This window comes from Antedon bifida, chromosome 2 (genome assembly GCF_963402885.1).
Source record: "Antedon bifida chromosome 2, ecAntBifi1.1, whole genome shotgun sequence".
Classification (NCBI taxonomy): Eukaryota; Metazoa; Echinodermata; class Crinoidea; order Comatulida; family Antedonidae; genus Antedon; species Antedon bifida.
Genome location: NC_136227.1, coordinates 30,174,455 through 30,191,984, shown reverse-complemented (window position 1 = coordinate 30,191,984; position 17,530 = coordinate 30,174,455). Strand labels below are relative to the sequence as shown.

The 17,530-nt window shown below is 32.1% G+C and overlaps 3 protein-coding genes across 6 annotated transcripts in view; 1 reads left to right on the top strand and 2 right to left on the bottom strand.

Annotated features, from left to right (window-relative positions):
* Window positions 1–30: 30 nt before the first annotated feature.
* On the top strand, window positions 31–3,689 carry LOC144834516 (PRKR-interacting protein 1 homolog). Its single transcript, XM_078689347.1, has 6 exons — window positions 31–203; window positions 790–868; window positions 1,536–1,636; window positions 1,730–1,815; window positions 2,392–2,447; window positions 3,385–3,689. Exons 1-6 carry the CDS (start codon window positions 90–92, stop codon window positions 3,468–3,470), a joined length of 522 nt encoding a protein of 173 aa, XP_078545473.1. The 5' UTR covers window positions 31–89; the 3' UTR covers window positions 3,471–3,689.
* A 1,766-nt stretch (window positions 3,690–5,455) lies between these two features.
* LOC144834506 (serine/threonine-protein phosphatase PP1-gamma catalytic subunit B) lies at window positions 5,456–13,251 on the bottom strand. Its single transcript, XM_078689331.1, has 7 exons — window positions 13,035–13,251; window positions 11,400–11,531; window positions 10,529–10,759; window positions 9,274–9,378; window positions 8,083–8,306; window positions 7,661–7,795; window positions 5,456–6,837 (listed from the first exon to the last, which is right to left on the bottom strand). The coding sequence occupies exons 1-7, from the start codon at window positions 13,084–13,086 to the stop codon at window positions 6,730–6,732; spliced, it is 987 nt and encodes a 328-aa protein (XP_078545457.1). The 5' UTR covers window positions 13,087–13,251; the 3' UTR covers window positions 5,456–6,729.
* Window positions 13,252–14,195: 944 nt separating this feature from the next.
* Window positions 14,196–17,530, bottom strand: part of LOC144834474 (uncharacterized) — a 47,174-nt gene continuing 43,839 nt past the window's right edge. For all 4 annotated transcript variants that reach the window (XM_078689275.1, XM_078689276.1, XM_078689277.1 and 1 more), the window contains 2 exons: window positions 17,191–17,360; window positions 14,196–17,101 (listed from right to left, as the gene is read on the bottom strand). In XM_078689275.1, coding sequence (XP_078545401.1) covers window positions 17,055–17,101; window positions 17,191–17,360 — 217 coding nt within the window. In that variant the 3' untranslated portion in view covers window positions 14,196–17,054. The remainder of the gene's footprint in view (window positions 17,102–17,190; window positions 17,361–17,530) is intronic.

Genomic DNA, 17,530 nt, shown 5'->3' with positions numbered 1-17,530 from the left:
TTGATTGTAAGTTGAGGGCGCACTGCTCTGTTGATCTTAAAAACCAGAGAAAGTTGTTTTTGTTGCATTTATTTGAAAGTTGTATAAAAATGACCGAGGAAGAGGAAGAAAAGAAACATGTGAAACCTAAAGAACCTGTATTTGTTCCGAAGTCTACAAGTGACAAACATCGCTTGCATATTGAACGCTTGATGAAAAATCCGGTAATTTTATAATGCACAGCCTAGGCTAGCTAGCTAGGTAGGGCCTTTGATTGGTTAAACCCGAAGACGTGGCCTCGGCCTAGTGGCCTAGCTATTCGCTAGGAGGACCTAGGCCCTAGCCTATGCCTAGCTAGCATAATGCCCTGATACTCTAGGAGGAGAGTAAAACCTTTTACCACAATTAATCGTGTATAGTATATAGTTTTCTATAAAAAGCATGGTTGACCCATGAAGGTATAAAGGGCCGGGACACCCAGTCTGTGGGTTTATAATGCATGGTTTCTTACTGTATCGGTACAGGGAAATTGGCGACAGTTTTGACCATGCCGATAGCCACTTCCCTTTATAGAGTTGATGGTGCCTCTTAAATATCCTTTTTACAATTAAAGATACATTTTACCAACAGATATCAATATGTGTATCATCTGCTCAAAAAAAAACCAATCATACCAGGGAAGAGTTAAATTAATTGTAATTTCGCTCTTCCCTGATCATACCAAAGCAGGACGCTTAGAAAAATTATAATAATTATGATATTAAATCCAGTTATTGCTCCTCTTTCAACACTAATGTGATCATATTTCAGGAAAAGCCTGTGTTTATACCTGAAGTAAGGAAAGTATGGAAACCAAGAGATGCTCCAGAGTTTGTCCGTGATGTAATGGGTAAATTGAATTGCTTTGATACTTATACTACAGTGTCACATTCCATTTCAAATGTTTAAGTAAACTTCATATAATTGCAAGATATTCTAAACCTTGTTTGAATGAAGAACATAAAACTTTTTAAATGTCGAGTTGAGCCATACTACAGATATACTACAAGATGAGCAATTCCCATCAGAAAGAGATTTACCGTGGCCCATCGGTTAAGGCTGTATCCCATCAGCTAATGTCACATACTTCATACGTGCCAACACTCCCGTTTTGGCCGGGAGACTACCGTATTTTAGACTTGTCTCCCGGCCTAGCATCATGCTCCCGGTTTCCCACATTTTCTCCTTGGTTACAAAGATGTGTAGTTTCTGCATTAAAATATAACCAAAAAAGCTAACAAGCGAATTTACGATATTTAAGCCATTATACGACCATGTGCGGTCATAATTTGGTGTGTTTTTTTTTTCCGAACAAGAAGGGGGATTCTCTGCACATAGCCACCATGCACACACTGCACTCTTTACCTCTCCTGGTTTTGATAATAAATAGAGGGGGCTGTTGACCTAAAAAAAAGCACCTAGTTTTTAAACATATGTTGGTATGATACTTGGATGCCTCAATCTTATACCTGTAGTATGTGTATGGTTTTAACTATTTTCTTATGGTACTGTTTCAGGTTCAAGTGCTGGTGCTGGTAGTGGTGAATTTCATGTTTACCGTGGATATAGACGAAGAGAACAGATTAGACAAGATTACATTGATAATAAAAATGAGAAAGTATGCTCTTTTCTTTTTTAAAAACACTAATAATAGGAATATTCACAAAGTTTTTTTTTAACCATAAATTATATTTTTATTTGCAAATTTCAGGATGAAAAAGAAAGTGAATTCCAGAAAAAATTAGAAGATAATAAAAACAAAGCAGAGGAAAAGACTGCTAAAAAGCGTGCTAAAAGGTATTTATGATTAGATTGGTTCCCACTAGGATGCAACACAAGAACGAACATGCAACTCATGTAATTTAATTTAGTTATTTTTGTGCTGCCATTTAACCGGTTACTAACAAATTTTCCTGTTTCTTCTCCCAAGAAATTGGGGTTAATTTATTCACACCGTTTTTAACCGGTTATTTTTATGCAGCTGAAACAGGACCTAAAGAAAGAAAAGGGAAAATGAAGATTGCAATCTGGGTCTTTGCATATAAAATGACCTTCCACTTTCCATCCTGTGAAGGAGTTGTTTTAGATTCAACCTGCAGGATAAAAATCAAGAGAGGATTAGAAGTTTTTTACTAGACACCAGTGGCCATATTCACCATTCACAATCAGGAAAACTCTTACCTTAAAATTTAAAAAAAATCTGATATCTAAGTGAATACCATTTAAGGGAATACTTAAATATTTATTAAGTTAAGTGAAATATCTCACTTAAATGTGATTGGTGAATATGGCCACTGGCTACTACTGAATTAAGCACTTTGTATGTCTACGTGCATTTCATGCAAATTAATCTGATTTTTGTTACACTTTCAGGAATAAAAAAAAACTCAATGCAAAATTGAAGAAACAAAAAACAGAAGAATCCAAAGGTAAGTTAATACAGTAGAACCCCTCCTTTGGGACACCCCTATTAAGGGGACACCCTAATAAAAGACACCCCTATTAAAGGGACACCTTATTAGCAAGACACCCCTATTCAAGGGACACCCTATTAAAAGACACCCCTATTCAAGGGACACCCTATTAAAAGACACCCCTATTAAAGGGACACCTTATTAGGAAGACACCCCTATTAAGGGGACACCTTATTAGCAAGACACCCTATTAAGTAAGTGAGTAGCCAAGCGGAGAGTTGAACCGTAATTATGTAGACATAACATCGGCATGGGTTCGAGGCTCACTCAATCCATGGTTCTGGTGGTAGAACAAGTCTTCTCAGATAAGGACTATAAATCATAGGTCCAGTGTACACATCTAGCTCATGTGCACTTTAAAAAACCTAGTACATCTTTCGAGTTGAGTAGGGGGTCACCCTGATGTACTAGTACATCACATCCACTGATCATAACTGGGGCATCTTGGAGACCAGTCTTAGGGATACCCCTATTAAGGGATACTCTATTAAGAAGACACCCCTATTCAGGGGAGACCCTATTAAGGGATACCCTTTTAAGACACACCTATTCAGGGGAGACCCTATTATGGAGACACCCCTATTCAGGGGAGATCCTATTATCCATCCTGTAATTGGCGAGTTGCTCGCTGTTGGATATGTATGAAATGTGCAATGCAAGGATGTTGAATTTTGCGCAATTGAACACCTGTACAATGTCTCTACTCCGCTAACTAATTCTAAGCACCGTTCTTATTATATTTTTATGTTCTTTTTTATAAATGATGTTTTCTGGCCTGTAAAGGTTTTACCAGGTCCAGTGTGCTAGGCTAATAATTGTATGTACAATGACTAGAATTTTTATAGACAATTATATAACTATTATAAACCTATATTATTTAAATGAATTAAAGATCAAGAAGAGAAAGAAGAAGAGGAGGAGGAGGAAGAAGAAGAAAATACAGGTGAAGAAACATGCTTTGTGATTGGTGGAAGGTAGCTATACGTTGCACCTTTGTAAGGTGCTCACTGATTGGTTTAAAGACAAACATGATTGAACAATGAGGCTGTTGTAGACCCAAACAAGAGAAGATGACAAAAAAGGAAAGCATTTGTATTGGTTACACCAGATGATTGTTTTAAAAGTAATTTTACGAGAGGAAAAAAAGTTATGTTTTAACAAAGCTGTGTAAAGTAAATGTCTTATATGATGATTGGATTTTGAAACTTCATTTTTGCCTTTTTGTTTTTTATAACTGGTTACTATGGCTCTATAAGTGTGTGATTACACAATATTATCACAAAATAATTGAATTTAGAGTCTATATTTTGGTCAGTTTTTGAAAAAATCCCCGTACTATAATAGTACAGGAAAATTTAGTTTTTGACATTACAGGGAAATTGGAAAAATTGCCAAATTTCGACTCTTTTATTTTTGACATAACTAGTTACTATGGTTCTATAAGATCATGATAACACAATATATGCGCATATATGGCAATATTATCGCATAATTATTGAATTTTAAAAAGTGGATATTTTGCCCATTTTTCTAAAAAATTCCTGTACTATTAGTACAGGGAAATTTTCGAAAAATGACCAAATTTCGACCCTTTTATTTTTTTACATAACTAGTTACTATGGCTCTATTAGATGATGATAACACAATATATGCGCATATTATGGCAATATTATCGCATAATTATTGAATCTTAAAAAGTGGATATTTTGCCCATTTTTCTAAAAAATCCCTGTACTATTAATACAGGGAAATTTTCTAAAAATGACCAAATTTCGACCCTTTTATTTTTTGACATAACTAGTTACTATGGCTCTATAAGATGATGATAACACAATATATGCACATATATGGCAATATTATCGCATAATTATTGAATTTTAAAAAGTGGATATTTTGCCCATTTTTCTAAACAATCCCTGTACTATAGTACAGGGAAATTTTCGAAAAATTATCAAATTTCGACCCTTTTATTTTTTGACATAACTAGTTACTATGGCTCTATAGGATGATGATAACACAATATATGCGCATATATGGCAATATTATCGCATAATTATTGAATTTTAAAAAGTGGATATTTTGCCCATTTTTCTAAAAAATCCCTGTACAGGGAAATTTTCTAAAAATGACCAAATTTCGACCCTTTTATTTTTTGACATAACTAGTTACTATGGCTCTATAAGATAATGATAACACAATATATGCGCATTTATGGCAATATTATCGCATAATTATTGAATTTTAAAAAGTGGATATTTTGCCCATTTTTCGAAAAAATCCCTGTACTATATGGCAATGTGTGCGTATATGGCAATGTTATCGCATAATTATTGAATTTTAAAAAGTAGATATTTTGGCAATTTTTCTAAAAATCCCTGTACTATAGCACAGGGAAATTTTCTAAAAATGACCAAGATTTCAACCCTTTTATTTTTTGATGTAACTGGTTACTGTATCATAATTTGATATGCGCAGATGCACACAATGTGTTCTGTGCATATTACTTCAATATATCATTTTGAAAAGTCTATACATTGGCATTTCTTTTTTGAAAAATTTCCCAAATTTGGTGTAGAATGTAAGGCGAGTCCCATGTTCATTCTGAACGTAGGGGAATGAGCTGTTAGGAACTCAATGTAATAAGCCTCTGTATTATGTGGTAGGGTGGCCAGTTCCTTTCCATGTCGCCTTTTTCTCTAATATTTTCAACCAGGTACACACAACAGAGAGTTGTCAGGAATTGAAGCAGGGTCTCTCAGTATTCAATTACTATTATTATTAGGGGAGGGAGAGATACTGCCGGTCGTCATCTTTGTTTAGCTTTGTAACTAATAAAATGGCTATGTTGACTATATATGATTTTACACTCTAGCGAACACAGGATATTCGTCGTCCTCCTCTAACCGTCGTGTTTCGTAAAGTCTCTAATGATTCATTACAATGACAAAGACACAAACAATTAATTATTATACTAATACAAAGCTCAATTTAATCACTACCAAACAGGACATTTTTTACATACAAAGGAGATTCTTCTAATAACAAATGGAATTTATACAAGTTACAATGATTTCTTTTTCTTTTTACTACCAAAATCCACATCCTTTCCCCCAAAGACTGGTGCTTCCCATTTAATAATAAATCAAATTATTCACAGTTTAATAAATAAAAAATCACCATTGCTGTATTACACATTTAAATACAGTGGATCATAATGTTAAAATCTCTCCACATTTTTGTTCATTTTCACGGCACATGGTATTTGCTAGTAAGAAGGACAAATCAGACTTTATAGATGTTGGTATACAATCACTATAGCTATTCACATGTTGCAGAGATGAAATCCCGTTGTTTTCATCAAATTAAAACTCTCATAATTAGGTATATTCACTATTTTAAAACCAGTAATTCAGTGCATGACATAACCCTAAAAGCAACGTCTAAAAAAATCAGACTGCTAACAGAGGATCAACATTTACCAAGTGCTCAAAACCGTTGCCAACATCGTCATGCGTTTAGTTGATTGAGTATTCTATTATTTTACAGGCAACGTATACTTTTTACAACATTAAGTTCACTCCAGATCACTGACAATGGTTGATAATAAGTGAAATCATTTCAACATTCCAGTCACTACTATAACAAATTAAAAATCCATACATTTTGTTTACAGACATCAAATTATGTTCAATAAATAAACTCTTGATCAAGTATATATGTAACATACATTGCCACAAACCTAATCTAAAAATGTACAGTTCTGTATACTAAAAAATCAAGGCTTGCTGATGGCTTCTCTAATGGCTTGTAGGTTATCAATTACTTAAACATGGTTTACAAAAAGCAAATTAAAAAGCTATTTTCTCAGATTAGTTCGAAATAAGCAGTTTCTTGCCATCCAACCAATGAAATTAATCGACGGCTGATATTTAATTAACATAATTACCGAAAAATAAATAAACAGATTAAGCTAGTGTAATATAGATATAAAAAAATGTTATATATATATATACGTGATACGCTTCTTTTATTTGATTTCAAGAAGTGAATCACTAATTATTGACTATTATACAAATACGTTAGAATTAAAAGAATAAAAAGTGACGTATGTAAACCAAATTCTCAGAGGCGAACCATCTGCTAGGGTGACAGACATCGCAACCTATGTGGGTGCAAAATGAGTTCTGGGATGTTTTCGTGAATGTTAGGACGATTTCTAGGCCTTACCAAACAGAGTTCATTTCTTGGCATTCTTCTGATTCGCTTTCCCCCGTGGAGGTGTTACAGGCCTGCCTGCGTTGTATCCACCATATGTAAACTTTTTCTTGTCAGCTGGTTTTAAAATCTAAATAGCAAAAATCCAATAAAATGTTATTTACTGTATATAAATAAAAATACAGCTCACAGGTAATTTGTAGGGTAGGTGGGAAAATAGTACAGGGTATAAACTTAATAAGCTGATTAAGTGTGCTATTAGAAATATTACTTTTTCGTCTCACATTACTCCATCTGAACCTTTATGAACTCAAGTTATTGAAGTTATTGGCGATATACATAACTTTCAAATTTCCTCTTTTGTCTTTCAATACTTTTCTACCAATCTTCCTTCTCCTATAATGAACTTATTTAACACTGCTGATTTTAACCATGGTCATAATCTAAGTTTCAGTTAACTATTCCTTTTGTAAGGTGAACTAGTTCATCCCAGATTATTTATGTTTCTGGTCCTTTAATTTGGAATCAATTAGATACTAGTATTGTTAACTCTTCCTCTCTCTCAACTTTTCATATAAAACTTCATTTATCATTGTACTCAAACTAGACCTTCAAACTGTTTTTTTGTCATGACCTTTTTTATTTTATATATATAATTATATACAAATGTTTTTTTTTCATTTTTTTAATGGGTTTTGCTCTTCTTGCAAGATTCTCTATTAATGGTATTTTTGTATTGTCTCATTATAAATTACCACACTTTTTATTGTATTTTACCATTGATAGAAACTAATAAATGTTGAATTATTATTAAGGTAAAAATCTAATACTTTGAATTTAAGCTGGATAACAAAGATGTACATGCAAAAACATAGATGCACGAAAAATCGATATTAATCAGTTATTGTACACAATATAAAACAATATCACATGAAATTCAGTAAAAAACTTACTTGGAATGAGCACATAAGAGTTTCGTCAACACTCATCATGGCTCCTGCATTATCAAACTCTCCGCAATAATTCGGAGCTGAGAATAACGTCACTAGTTGTCGTTTAGCAAAGAACTCGTAGCCATCTTCAACAACCTTAAAAAGAAAAATGGATTATTTTTACAGAGCCGACATTCAGAATACATTTTGTGTTAAACATTTAGTCTGTTTTTTCCAAAATATACACTACAATAGATATCCTTTGCACTTCCTAGTACTCTCCACATTATGTATAGTTTTCCAGGAAATACTTTAGAGATTAAATGTAACAAACCAAGATATTTCCTCATGGGTATACCACAAAGAATCTGATAAAGATGTAATAAAGTTTGTATTTTGTATATTTTTAATTCATTTTAAGTAATTCATCAAGCATTACATACCTGATGTGCCCTGCATATCAAATCCAAATCGTGTTTACTTAAGAATTTCGCCACAATTTCGGAACCAAATGTGAATGAGACGCCACGATCATTTTCACCCCATCCCAATGTTTCTTTGTCTGGATCTGACCATAGTAAATCGCAGAGTAACCCTTGATCTGGTACGTCTGTAGGTCGCATGATTCTTCTAATTTGTTCCATTGATTGCAAGTCTGGAGATAGGCCTGTTCACAATGAAAATTGTACCGGTTATCTACTGAATATATTTCGACAATAATTCTAAATATGTATTCATTTTCACCTCTGCAAACCTATCAATATATATAAATCCAAAGACAAAATACTAAAAAAATGACAATGCTGTAGATATCAGTGGCTGGATCTCAATGGAGATACAAAAAAAAAGCGGAAAGCTAAATCAAAACGATAAAGTAAAACAGCCAGAAAAGTTAGCAGAGCTTTCGGGCAACACTAGCCCTTCATCAGTGCAAGTGCAGGTACTTGGACAAGATAGATTTTTATAACCTCCAGGATTATATATTAAACTTACCAAACGCTGTAGATCCATATTAATATATATAATACATGATAATTTAATAATAATAATAATAAAAGCATTTATAATGCTTCATATATCCAATCAATGATATGCAGTACATACATGTATAAAACCATTATAAGAATTAAAACAACTTTAGAAAACAAAATTAACATAAAGGTCTACGACAATTAAAACTAGCGATAGTACAGTAATTTAATGAATCAGTTATTGCTATCAATAAAGAAAAACTATTGAGGAAACTTTTCAAAATAAGAAATTGAATATGTTTCAGCTGGATTGTTGCAATGACACATAATTTTTATTATTTGACTAGTTGTATTATTAGTCATATTTAAAAATTGAAAGCATGTATCATGCTAGCCTTGGCCTTGTTCATGCATGACCACACTTGAAAATATCAACCACAGACATTTAAAAGGATACTAAATTGATACTAAAAGTATTGGTGATCTGTTGACAAGAATGTTTGGAAATACCACTACCATGTTTGGAAATACCACTACCATGTTTAGGAATATCCCTACCATATTTGGAACCTTTTTTTAAACTAGTTTGATAGCGTAGACAGAGCTTAATACATGTTTCACTTTCAATACTCACACATGACTAGTTTAATGTTATGTCCTTACCTCCATGACAACAGAATATTTTCTCATCTATAATGGCTGCTATAGGCAGACAGTTAAAGCAGTCTGTAAATGTTTTCCATAACTTAATGTTGTATCTTCTTTTACCTTTTACAAATAAAGAGAACAGAATGGAATCTATTATCAATACAAGTCCTTGTTTGGCAAAAAAAACCACTTCATTTTCATATTTGTTAATACAATAAGTTATGTATTCGGGAAAATAGAAATTATGCTAATTTTGTTCAGGTAAAATGTATACACAATGTCAAATTTGTTTATTACAATACTCAGTAGGAATGGCAAGCACTAAACAGCTGGCATAATTTTCAAGTTCCATTAAAGATGTTTGGATTTAATGCTCACTACCACGCATTTGATATTTGACCTAAGTAATATTGTACAATGGAACGGAGAATATGTCAATGACATTTATATCACATGAACGTTTATAAATTGTAATACATCTAACATACAAAGGTTACTATCATGCATTTTAATATATTTTTTTTAAAAACTTTTTGATCTACTATATAATTTTCTCCAAAAAAAGTAAATGCACAAAAATAATTCTAATAATTAAAAAAAAATATACAGTAAATTAGCCCACAAAGGACAATGGTATGGTTTTTATTGTTATATAACTGTTTATATGCTATAAATTACATTTGCATAGATGCTTAATCTTTTGTATTCAATTTACTATAGAAACCAAATCAATAGTATGATTCATTTATAAAATCAATAGACCATTCATTTGGTACTAGTCTGCATAACATTTTAAGAAACCAAAAGTAATTTTCGGAACAACAAAAGCACAAGTTTTTCATATATTTGATAACAAAATTATTATAGGTTAAAGTGTTCTTCTCCTAATGTATAACATCAATACTGGGCAATTAAGTGACCAGCGTACTGAAACCTAAGTGATATAATGCAAGATGTATTCAAATTTAAATACAAAAATGTCAAAATATACTGTACTTTATTTTTGCCAATATTTGTTTACACTTCCTACTATAGAGAGAATGTTTTGTTTAAAGAGTTTAACTTAGTTAAGTATAATAATTAGTGTTTATATTTTATAATTTTAAAGAGGACGCCTGGATATCAGCTGGTCAAAGTGTTCAGCTAGAAGGCTTACCCTCTGTAAATGGAGTGCAGAATATTTTGGCTATTCTCACTCTTGGTTATTATTCAGTTATTATTATTATTATTTTATTATAAATAAAGTGGAAACAAATAAATACAAACTTACATTCATCATAGAAGCCATAGATTCTATTAATACTTGCACATTCATGATTGCCACGAAGCAAGAAAAAGTTCTCTGGGTACTTGATTTTGTAGGCCAACAGTAGGCAAATTGTTTCTAATGATTGTTTACCCCTGTCCACGTAATCCCCTAGGAAAAGATAATTTGCTTCTGGTGGGAAGCCACCATATTCAAATAATCTCAGCAAATCATAGTATTGACCGTGAATATCACCTGTAAACAAAACAAAAATTAATTTTCATTTATATAAAGATGTATTATCTACCAAAAAACATGAAAAATAAAGATTAATAAAAAAAGATTTTGAAAAGGCAAGTTTTCACTTATTATATTTATAAAACGACAAAATAAATGGTTAATATCAACAAAAATCAGTTCAAAATGAATAACTATTATGCGACATTAAAATGACCTATTCAACAAAAACATTCAATTTTTTTTTTCAGGGGGAAATATATCTTTTAATTGTTAGTGATAATAATTAACTAGGCCTAAGGTAATTTTTTTTAAATATTAAATAAAATATAATAATTAATATAAATACAAAAAAACAGGAAGTACAATACACATTTTCACAATATAATTATTATTAAGTTATTTCAATAAACAAATAACCACCAGAGACACAAATCATGTTATCTTTATATCTAATAATAATAATGATTAAAGATTTAATTTCATTTTAAGTCATTCAGCTATAAGGAATAAAATATGTCAACTACTTAAACAGCTTTTGAGTAGGTAACCACCCACACACATATTCAGTCATAACCTGTACACACTGACATAGCCAAGCCTACATAACCACAAACTAATAACATACGCACATCAAAACAATACAAGAACAACTTACCACAAATTTTCAAGGGTGCCTCTAATTCAAGCAATATCGGCTGACTGAGAAATAATTCTCTAGATTTTAAACAAAGTCCACGAATTTCTCCTTCTGTTAGTTGAACATTTTTGCCAGGTCTAGATCCACGTACTAAAAAGAACAAAATAGAGATGTGAAATCAATTACTTTTGAATAAAATGATAGTGGTAAAATAACATAATAGTAATTGGCACAGCAGTAAAAGTTACCGTATTTATTCGAACGCCCTGATTTGAATAAACATTCTCTCCTTCCCCCATAGAATATCATTTTGAATAAACGCCCAGATTTGAATAAACATCCTCCCCCTATAGAATATCAGTTTGAATAAACATCCTCACCCCATCCCCCATAGAATATCATTTTGAATAAACGCCCTGCCACATGCATTATCTATGCAATATTTGATTAAATAACTCCACCCACCCCTCTGAACAATAAACGGCCTCTGAATAAATAGAGTATTTCAGCTTCAAATCATGTACTATAAATGTTGGTTTCCCAATACCAATGCTGAATCACCAATTTCAACATGGTTAACATAACAGAAATTGCATTTCAAAATGCATTTAAAAAAATCATTGGCCCTTGTATTGGCATTGTATTAAAGAATGATTAAAATTTAGATTAAATTTAGGATAGGGTTATTTTAATTGCATTGATTTCTTATTAATGACTCTGAAAAAACATTTCTCAGTTTTGAATTATGGTATAAATTGCACAATTTTTATTCAATTAGTTTTCTATGCACAAATGCTAATGTGCTTGATTGAAATTGTACAGCCTTTCCATGCAGCCCACACCCAGGTACCTGGAAGTTTTAACTCCATAGCTGCTCTCTGCTGCTCTATGAACCTATTATAATGCATGCAAATAATTATGTGTGTATATTGAATGAGAATTATTAAATGGTTATGACTCATGTATGTTCTTTGCAATGTAAATAAAAATGTTTACACTGATAATGTGGTACCTACAAGTACTATAGTACTGTGTAGATAAAAACATACAATTAAACAAACATAAAATTAAAAAGGTTAAATGTATAGCGACTATATGTTAGAATAACACCGAAAGAAAGGGGTAAATTGTAAATTATACAGTATGACCCACTGTAGAACACAGGAGAGGTGCGTCATTTGCAAAGAATCATTAACTTTCATGTTGACCTTGCTTGAAAGAAAAGATTTTTTATTTAAATTTGAAAATGGAATAACATGTTAGTATGAAAAGGCCTAGATTGGAAATGTGTGTGCCCTTCTGCAGAAAACCAAATAAACAAACGCTAGGCTAACCACTTACCGTACACCAGCAGCAGAGTCGACGTATAGATAGGCCTATAAGGCTGCTGCACCCGTATTATATATGGTCAAGTTTTATTTGTAGGAGACTGTACTTACACATTAACCAAGGAAAGCGCTCTATTAAAATGCACCGTTTTCATATATTGAAAATTACTAAACATTACATAAATATACATACATTCGATACACAACATAAACCCATATAAACGCTGTTAACTGTACTGTAAATCATTTATTACAGTGTAGTTACCAATTAGCCGGTTAGGCTAGCCTAGGCTCCCTGATATAATAATCTTCGGTTTCTACTCACCTTCTAAAAGACGTGCAATGATGCTATCGACATTTAGTTTCTCCTCAGCCATTCTAAATACGATCCCTAAATACTTAATGAAAATTATTTAAGATAAAAAAATAATTTATAACTTAAATTGATTTGATTTTAAAGGATTTTGACTGCCGTTTCCCTGCTTCAACCGGGAGACGTTTATATCCCCTGTCAACTTAAAAATGGCTGCCGTTAATGGTTCTGGTTGTGCGCAACAATAAATTATATCATTTCGAAAATCTTAATGATTCGTGACGTCATCTAATCCAAACGTTGTTAATACGCCCACTGTACTACGCAATACGAAAAATAGTTCCGTAAAATAAGCCAGAGTCTTTAAAAAATTCTAATTGTTACAGAAGAATAAATGTTGTTAATTATAAAATATAACCTTAGTCCTTACCTTTTCTATTCTCTGATTGAATTGTTACATCCAGTTATCGTTTGGCCTATATAGTTCATTGAATCTCCACTAGACCTAGAACATATTTTTAATATCGAAAATTTCTCAGATGTTTCATTATTAATTAATGATATTGAAATTTCAAACACTATGATCAATTATTGTAAACTGATTGTTATCTGGATCTTAAAATTGTTATCTGTAATTAATATAAAGAATAATATATATACAGTATTTAACTTTTTTTTAAAAACTCTTTCTTTTATGCATGTGTTGCTAAATGGATAATTATTTATTTACCCCAAAAATAATATTTAAATTTTTATTTTATCTGTAATAAAAGACAACCCATTTATATATCTATTAATACAAATGGCTTCTTCAAGGCTGTAGCAAGAGGTTAAAACAAACGAGGAAAAGATGCTTTAAATATAATTATCAATATAAAATATGACGATCTGTGCTGGGGAATTGGGGTGGGTAGTGAAAATCTAAAACTTCAGACGAGGCAAGAGCCTCATCTGCCTCATCTTGCCAAGGCCCTGTTCTTTCTGACTTGTTTGTTCATCTATTGCTCTTCCAATCAGCTGTCTAAAAAACAGCATTTTCTGAGAAATTTCAATTCTTACTACGTCTTTTAATACTCTGTAAAATGCATTCTGGAAGTTTTTCATTAGGTAATTAGTACTAATATTATTGTAATAAAAAAATCAAAACAAAAAGTCATACACCAATTTTTTTAATTTGGCAAACAATTTATTTGAAAGTCTTCACTCAAACAATAATTCCATCAAGCAAATGAACACATTGATGCAATCTTTCAATTTTTAAACACTCGATTAGATTTAGAAAAACAGTGAAAGATAAAAAATCGGCTCAGTTTATACTTTGATGTATTCTACAGTGAGATACATCTACCCGGAAGTTCATCTAAAGACTTAAACAAACTAATCTTAATTTGAACTTGATAAAATGCATACAGCAATAACACCCCAGGGCATTAGAATGAGCGCCACCGTCGAATATGTGCTGCACGATTTGTACGAGAGCAATGCCACACTTACTCAATCATTTTACAGTATTTTAAAATGACTGTATAAAGTGTCAAACTGTATATACAACATTAGGTGCGAATCTCGCACAAATCATAGATACATCATCATCTAAACTAAATGGAATGCACTAAGTTTAATACACAGCATCAACATGTGAGGCTATAGATACAAATTATTTCCAATCGAATAGAAAAACCAGCACCGGTGATAACTACAAAAATCATTAAATATATATATATATATACTTTATACTTTACATAATACCATTTCAAATTCATTGATAATGCAGTGTTGTGGTAATGTTAATACTAGAACATGATGGCAGAATGGAGAACATTTTTTATGTTCAAATGATGTAAACTAGTCAGCCTAATATTAACAAACTATTTTGGCACAAATGGCATGTCATACTTAGACATGAGATGATTAGTTATAAAAAGAAATCAAATTGGCCACTGGTGGTAAAGGAATATTAACAATGTAAAAAAAAACCAATATTTAAAGGTTTTTGGCAAGCCCATGCGTAACAATGAATTTTCATTTTTTGTATTATTTCATACATATCTAACAGCGAGTAACTCGTCAATTACAGAATGGATAAACTATTTTATAATTTATCGTGCTTATAAACTAAGTCTCATTTGAGGCTTAGGGAGTGGAGTTGAAAGAGGTGCGAGTTACAACCTTGGCACTAGGTCAGTATTGAACACTGGACCTTTGGATTGGAAGGCAAGAATGTTAACCACCAAGCTACAGCTCTAATGTATATTATACTTGGTGTGTCTGAGTGGGTAGGTCTGCTTCCCATACTAGTATTAACACTACAACACACTAACAATTTAACTTCATCAGATCAATAAAATGGAATACAAAAAGCACCTCCATCAACAAGGTATAACTTCCGACATAACCAACCAAATAGTACCGGTTATAAGCGTAAATTCAATCTAAATTAAATTGAATAATGTTAAATAATATTTTCAATCTGGTAAATAAAATCGCATACCACATCACTAATAGTAATAACTGTAAACAAACCAGGAAAATTAAACTAATTTTAGAATTATGTATAAAAAAATTTATCCTCCAAATCAAATAAAATGGCAAACTTAACTGATATTAAAATAATGTATTTATTATTTATAGTATTTCCTTTACATCTAATTTGCAACTTCATGTAGCCAAAACTATAGATGGGATAAAGGTAAGGCACAAGGGGTTTGGATCGGGTTTGTAAGGGAGTAATGGAAGGGTTAAATTGGAAAAATGATTATTGAGAAACAGGAATGTTGTTAAAAGTTGTATTGCACTGTGAAAAAAGCGAGATTGCCAAAATTGAGTGAGCTTGAATTTTGAACTGGTTAAAGGGTCTTTCACACCTGTTACGGCATGTTCTGAAACGTTGATGTTCGATTCACCGGACCGGAACCGTGCCAGAACAGCTCTGAAGGGTCTTTCAGGTAGGGATACATAACAGGATTCATGACCCTATTCATGGTTGTGGTTGAGGAAGTTGACCGGGATAAGAAATGTTGGGAAAAAGAATTGCTACCCAAATAAACGTGAACATACCATGAATCCTAGTGGTCTAATAGGATGTCTGCATATTAAGTAGAATATTCCTTGTTCAAGTCTTAAGGCAGTTTTTTCCTTTCATATTGCTTGAATCAGCATTTTTATTGGGCAATTAAAATTTGTTTTCAGTTAGAATTAATATCTTGGTATTTTATCCATATTTTTATTTGTTTGTAATATATACTTTTAACCAATCAGGTAGTGCTTCATTCCTATCTAAATATTCTAATAACTAATTTAAGATGCTGAAATAATTGCAAATTCAAAGGAAAACCATTAAAGCAGAAAAATCTAAAAATACTAAAAGCCAATAAATTATTGTTAAAATACAAAATAAATATATTATTTATATACGCATACAAAATCAATTAGTAAATTGTGAGGCACATTTTATAATATTTCAGAGTACATTTTCCTAAAATATCAGTCCCATAACTATGAATAAAGTCAATATTTGGTATAACAGCTTATGTAACACCAGAATAAACGTGTTCACGGTTGAATACAGAATCAATCTCAAGATACAGAATAGAATTGTCAGCTGTGTTGCGTGGTATGAGGATACTAACACAAGAAAGAGCGAAAGCAAGCAGTTTCTCATAAAAATAATTTTGCCCTGATTTTGCGAGCTTACATATTAGCTTGTTATTGAATATTAGTAACAGGTACTGTTTTGTGATTGTCCTTTGCTGGAGTAAAGATTGTCAGATCGTAAACAAATATTGAATACTGGCAATAAATCTCAATATTTAGTACTTTGTGGATCTTGCTGTCACTAAATACTCAACATTTAGTACTTTATGTTGCTTGCTGCTACTAAAATCAATCAATCATGACATCATTGCATTGATAAAAGCATTCCATCGAATCCATCCTCTTTAATTGTGGTGCCAGTTGTCCACAGAACACCCTGCCATGATGATGGAGCCTTCCTGCGCAGGACAACTGAATACATTTTCAACAAACCTAAATTTAATAAGTCTGTTCGTCATCACAAGCATCAGTCCAATGGCCAAATTCTACAATAAAAAAGAAATAGATCAGATTGTACTGATATTCATGACTTTATTCAATATGCATAAAGCGGCAGAATTGTGCAAGTTCTCACCTTCGCATATATCACAATAAGCTCTCTCTTCAGTTCTGCTACCGTGGTAGTTTGAAGGAGGCGGACTGTCAGAACTCGCCTGAAGAGGACAGTCTTCCGTATCGTGAAGGTCAAACACGTCACAGATGTCACAGAATAACCGAGGGGGTGGACCAGTAGGAAGCTCAAAACTGAAAAAGCAATTTGAAAATTAAATTGTAATGAATATACACGACAAGAGATACAAACAAAAACAAAAGGCGCAGATTGATATAAACCACCTTCTGTCATCATGGGTAGCTGGTCCTATCACCCAATTCTAACTCTTTATGAATTGCTACATACAATGTACTTTAAAATA

Bases quoted from the DNA above. Each gene is read 5' to 3' on its own strand.
- LOC144834516 (XM_078689347.1), top strand. From the start codon at position 90: ATGACCGAGGAAGAGGAAGAAAAGAAACATGTGAAACCTAAAGAACCT. The intron at 204-789 runs GTAATTTTATAA...ATCATATTTCAG, and splicing joins AACGCTTGATGAAAAATCCG to GAAAAGCCTGTGTTTATACC. The intron at 1,816-2,391 runs GTATTTATGATT...TTACACTTTCAG, and splicing joins GCTAAAAAGCGTGCTAAAAG to GAATAAAAAAAAACTCAATG.
- LOC144834506 (XM_078689331.1), bottom strand. From the start codon at position 13,086: ATGGCTGAGGAGAAACTAAATGTCGATAGCATCATTGCACGTCTTTTA. The intron at 11,532-13,034 runs GTGAGTAGAAAC...TGTTCTTTTTAG, and splicing joins CATTGCACGTCTTTTAGAAG to TACGTGGATCTAGACCTGGC. The intron at 7,796-8,082 runs GTATGTAATGCT...TTTCTTTTTAAG, and splicing joins TGATATGCAGGGCACATCAG to GTTGTTGAAGATGGCTACGA.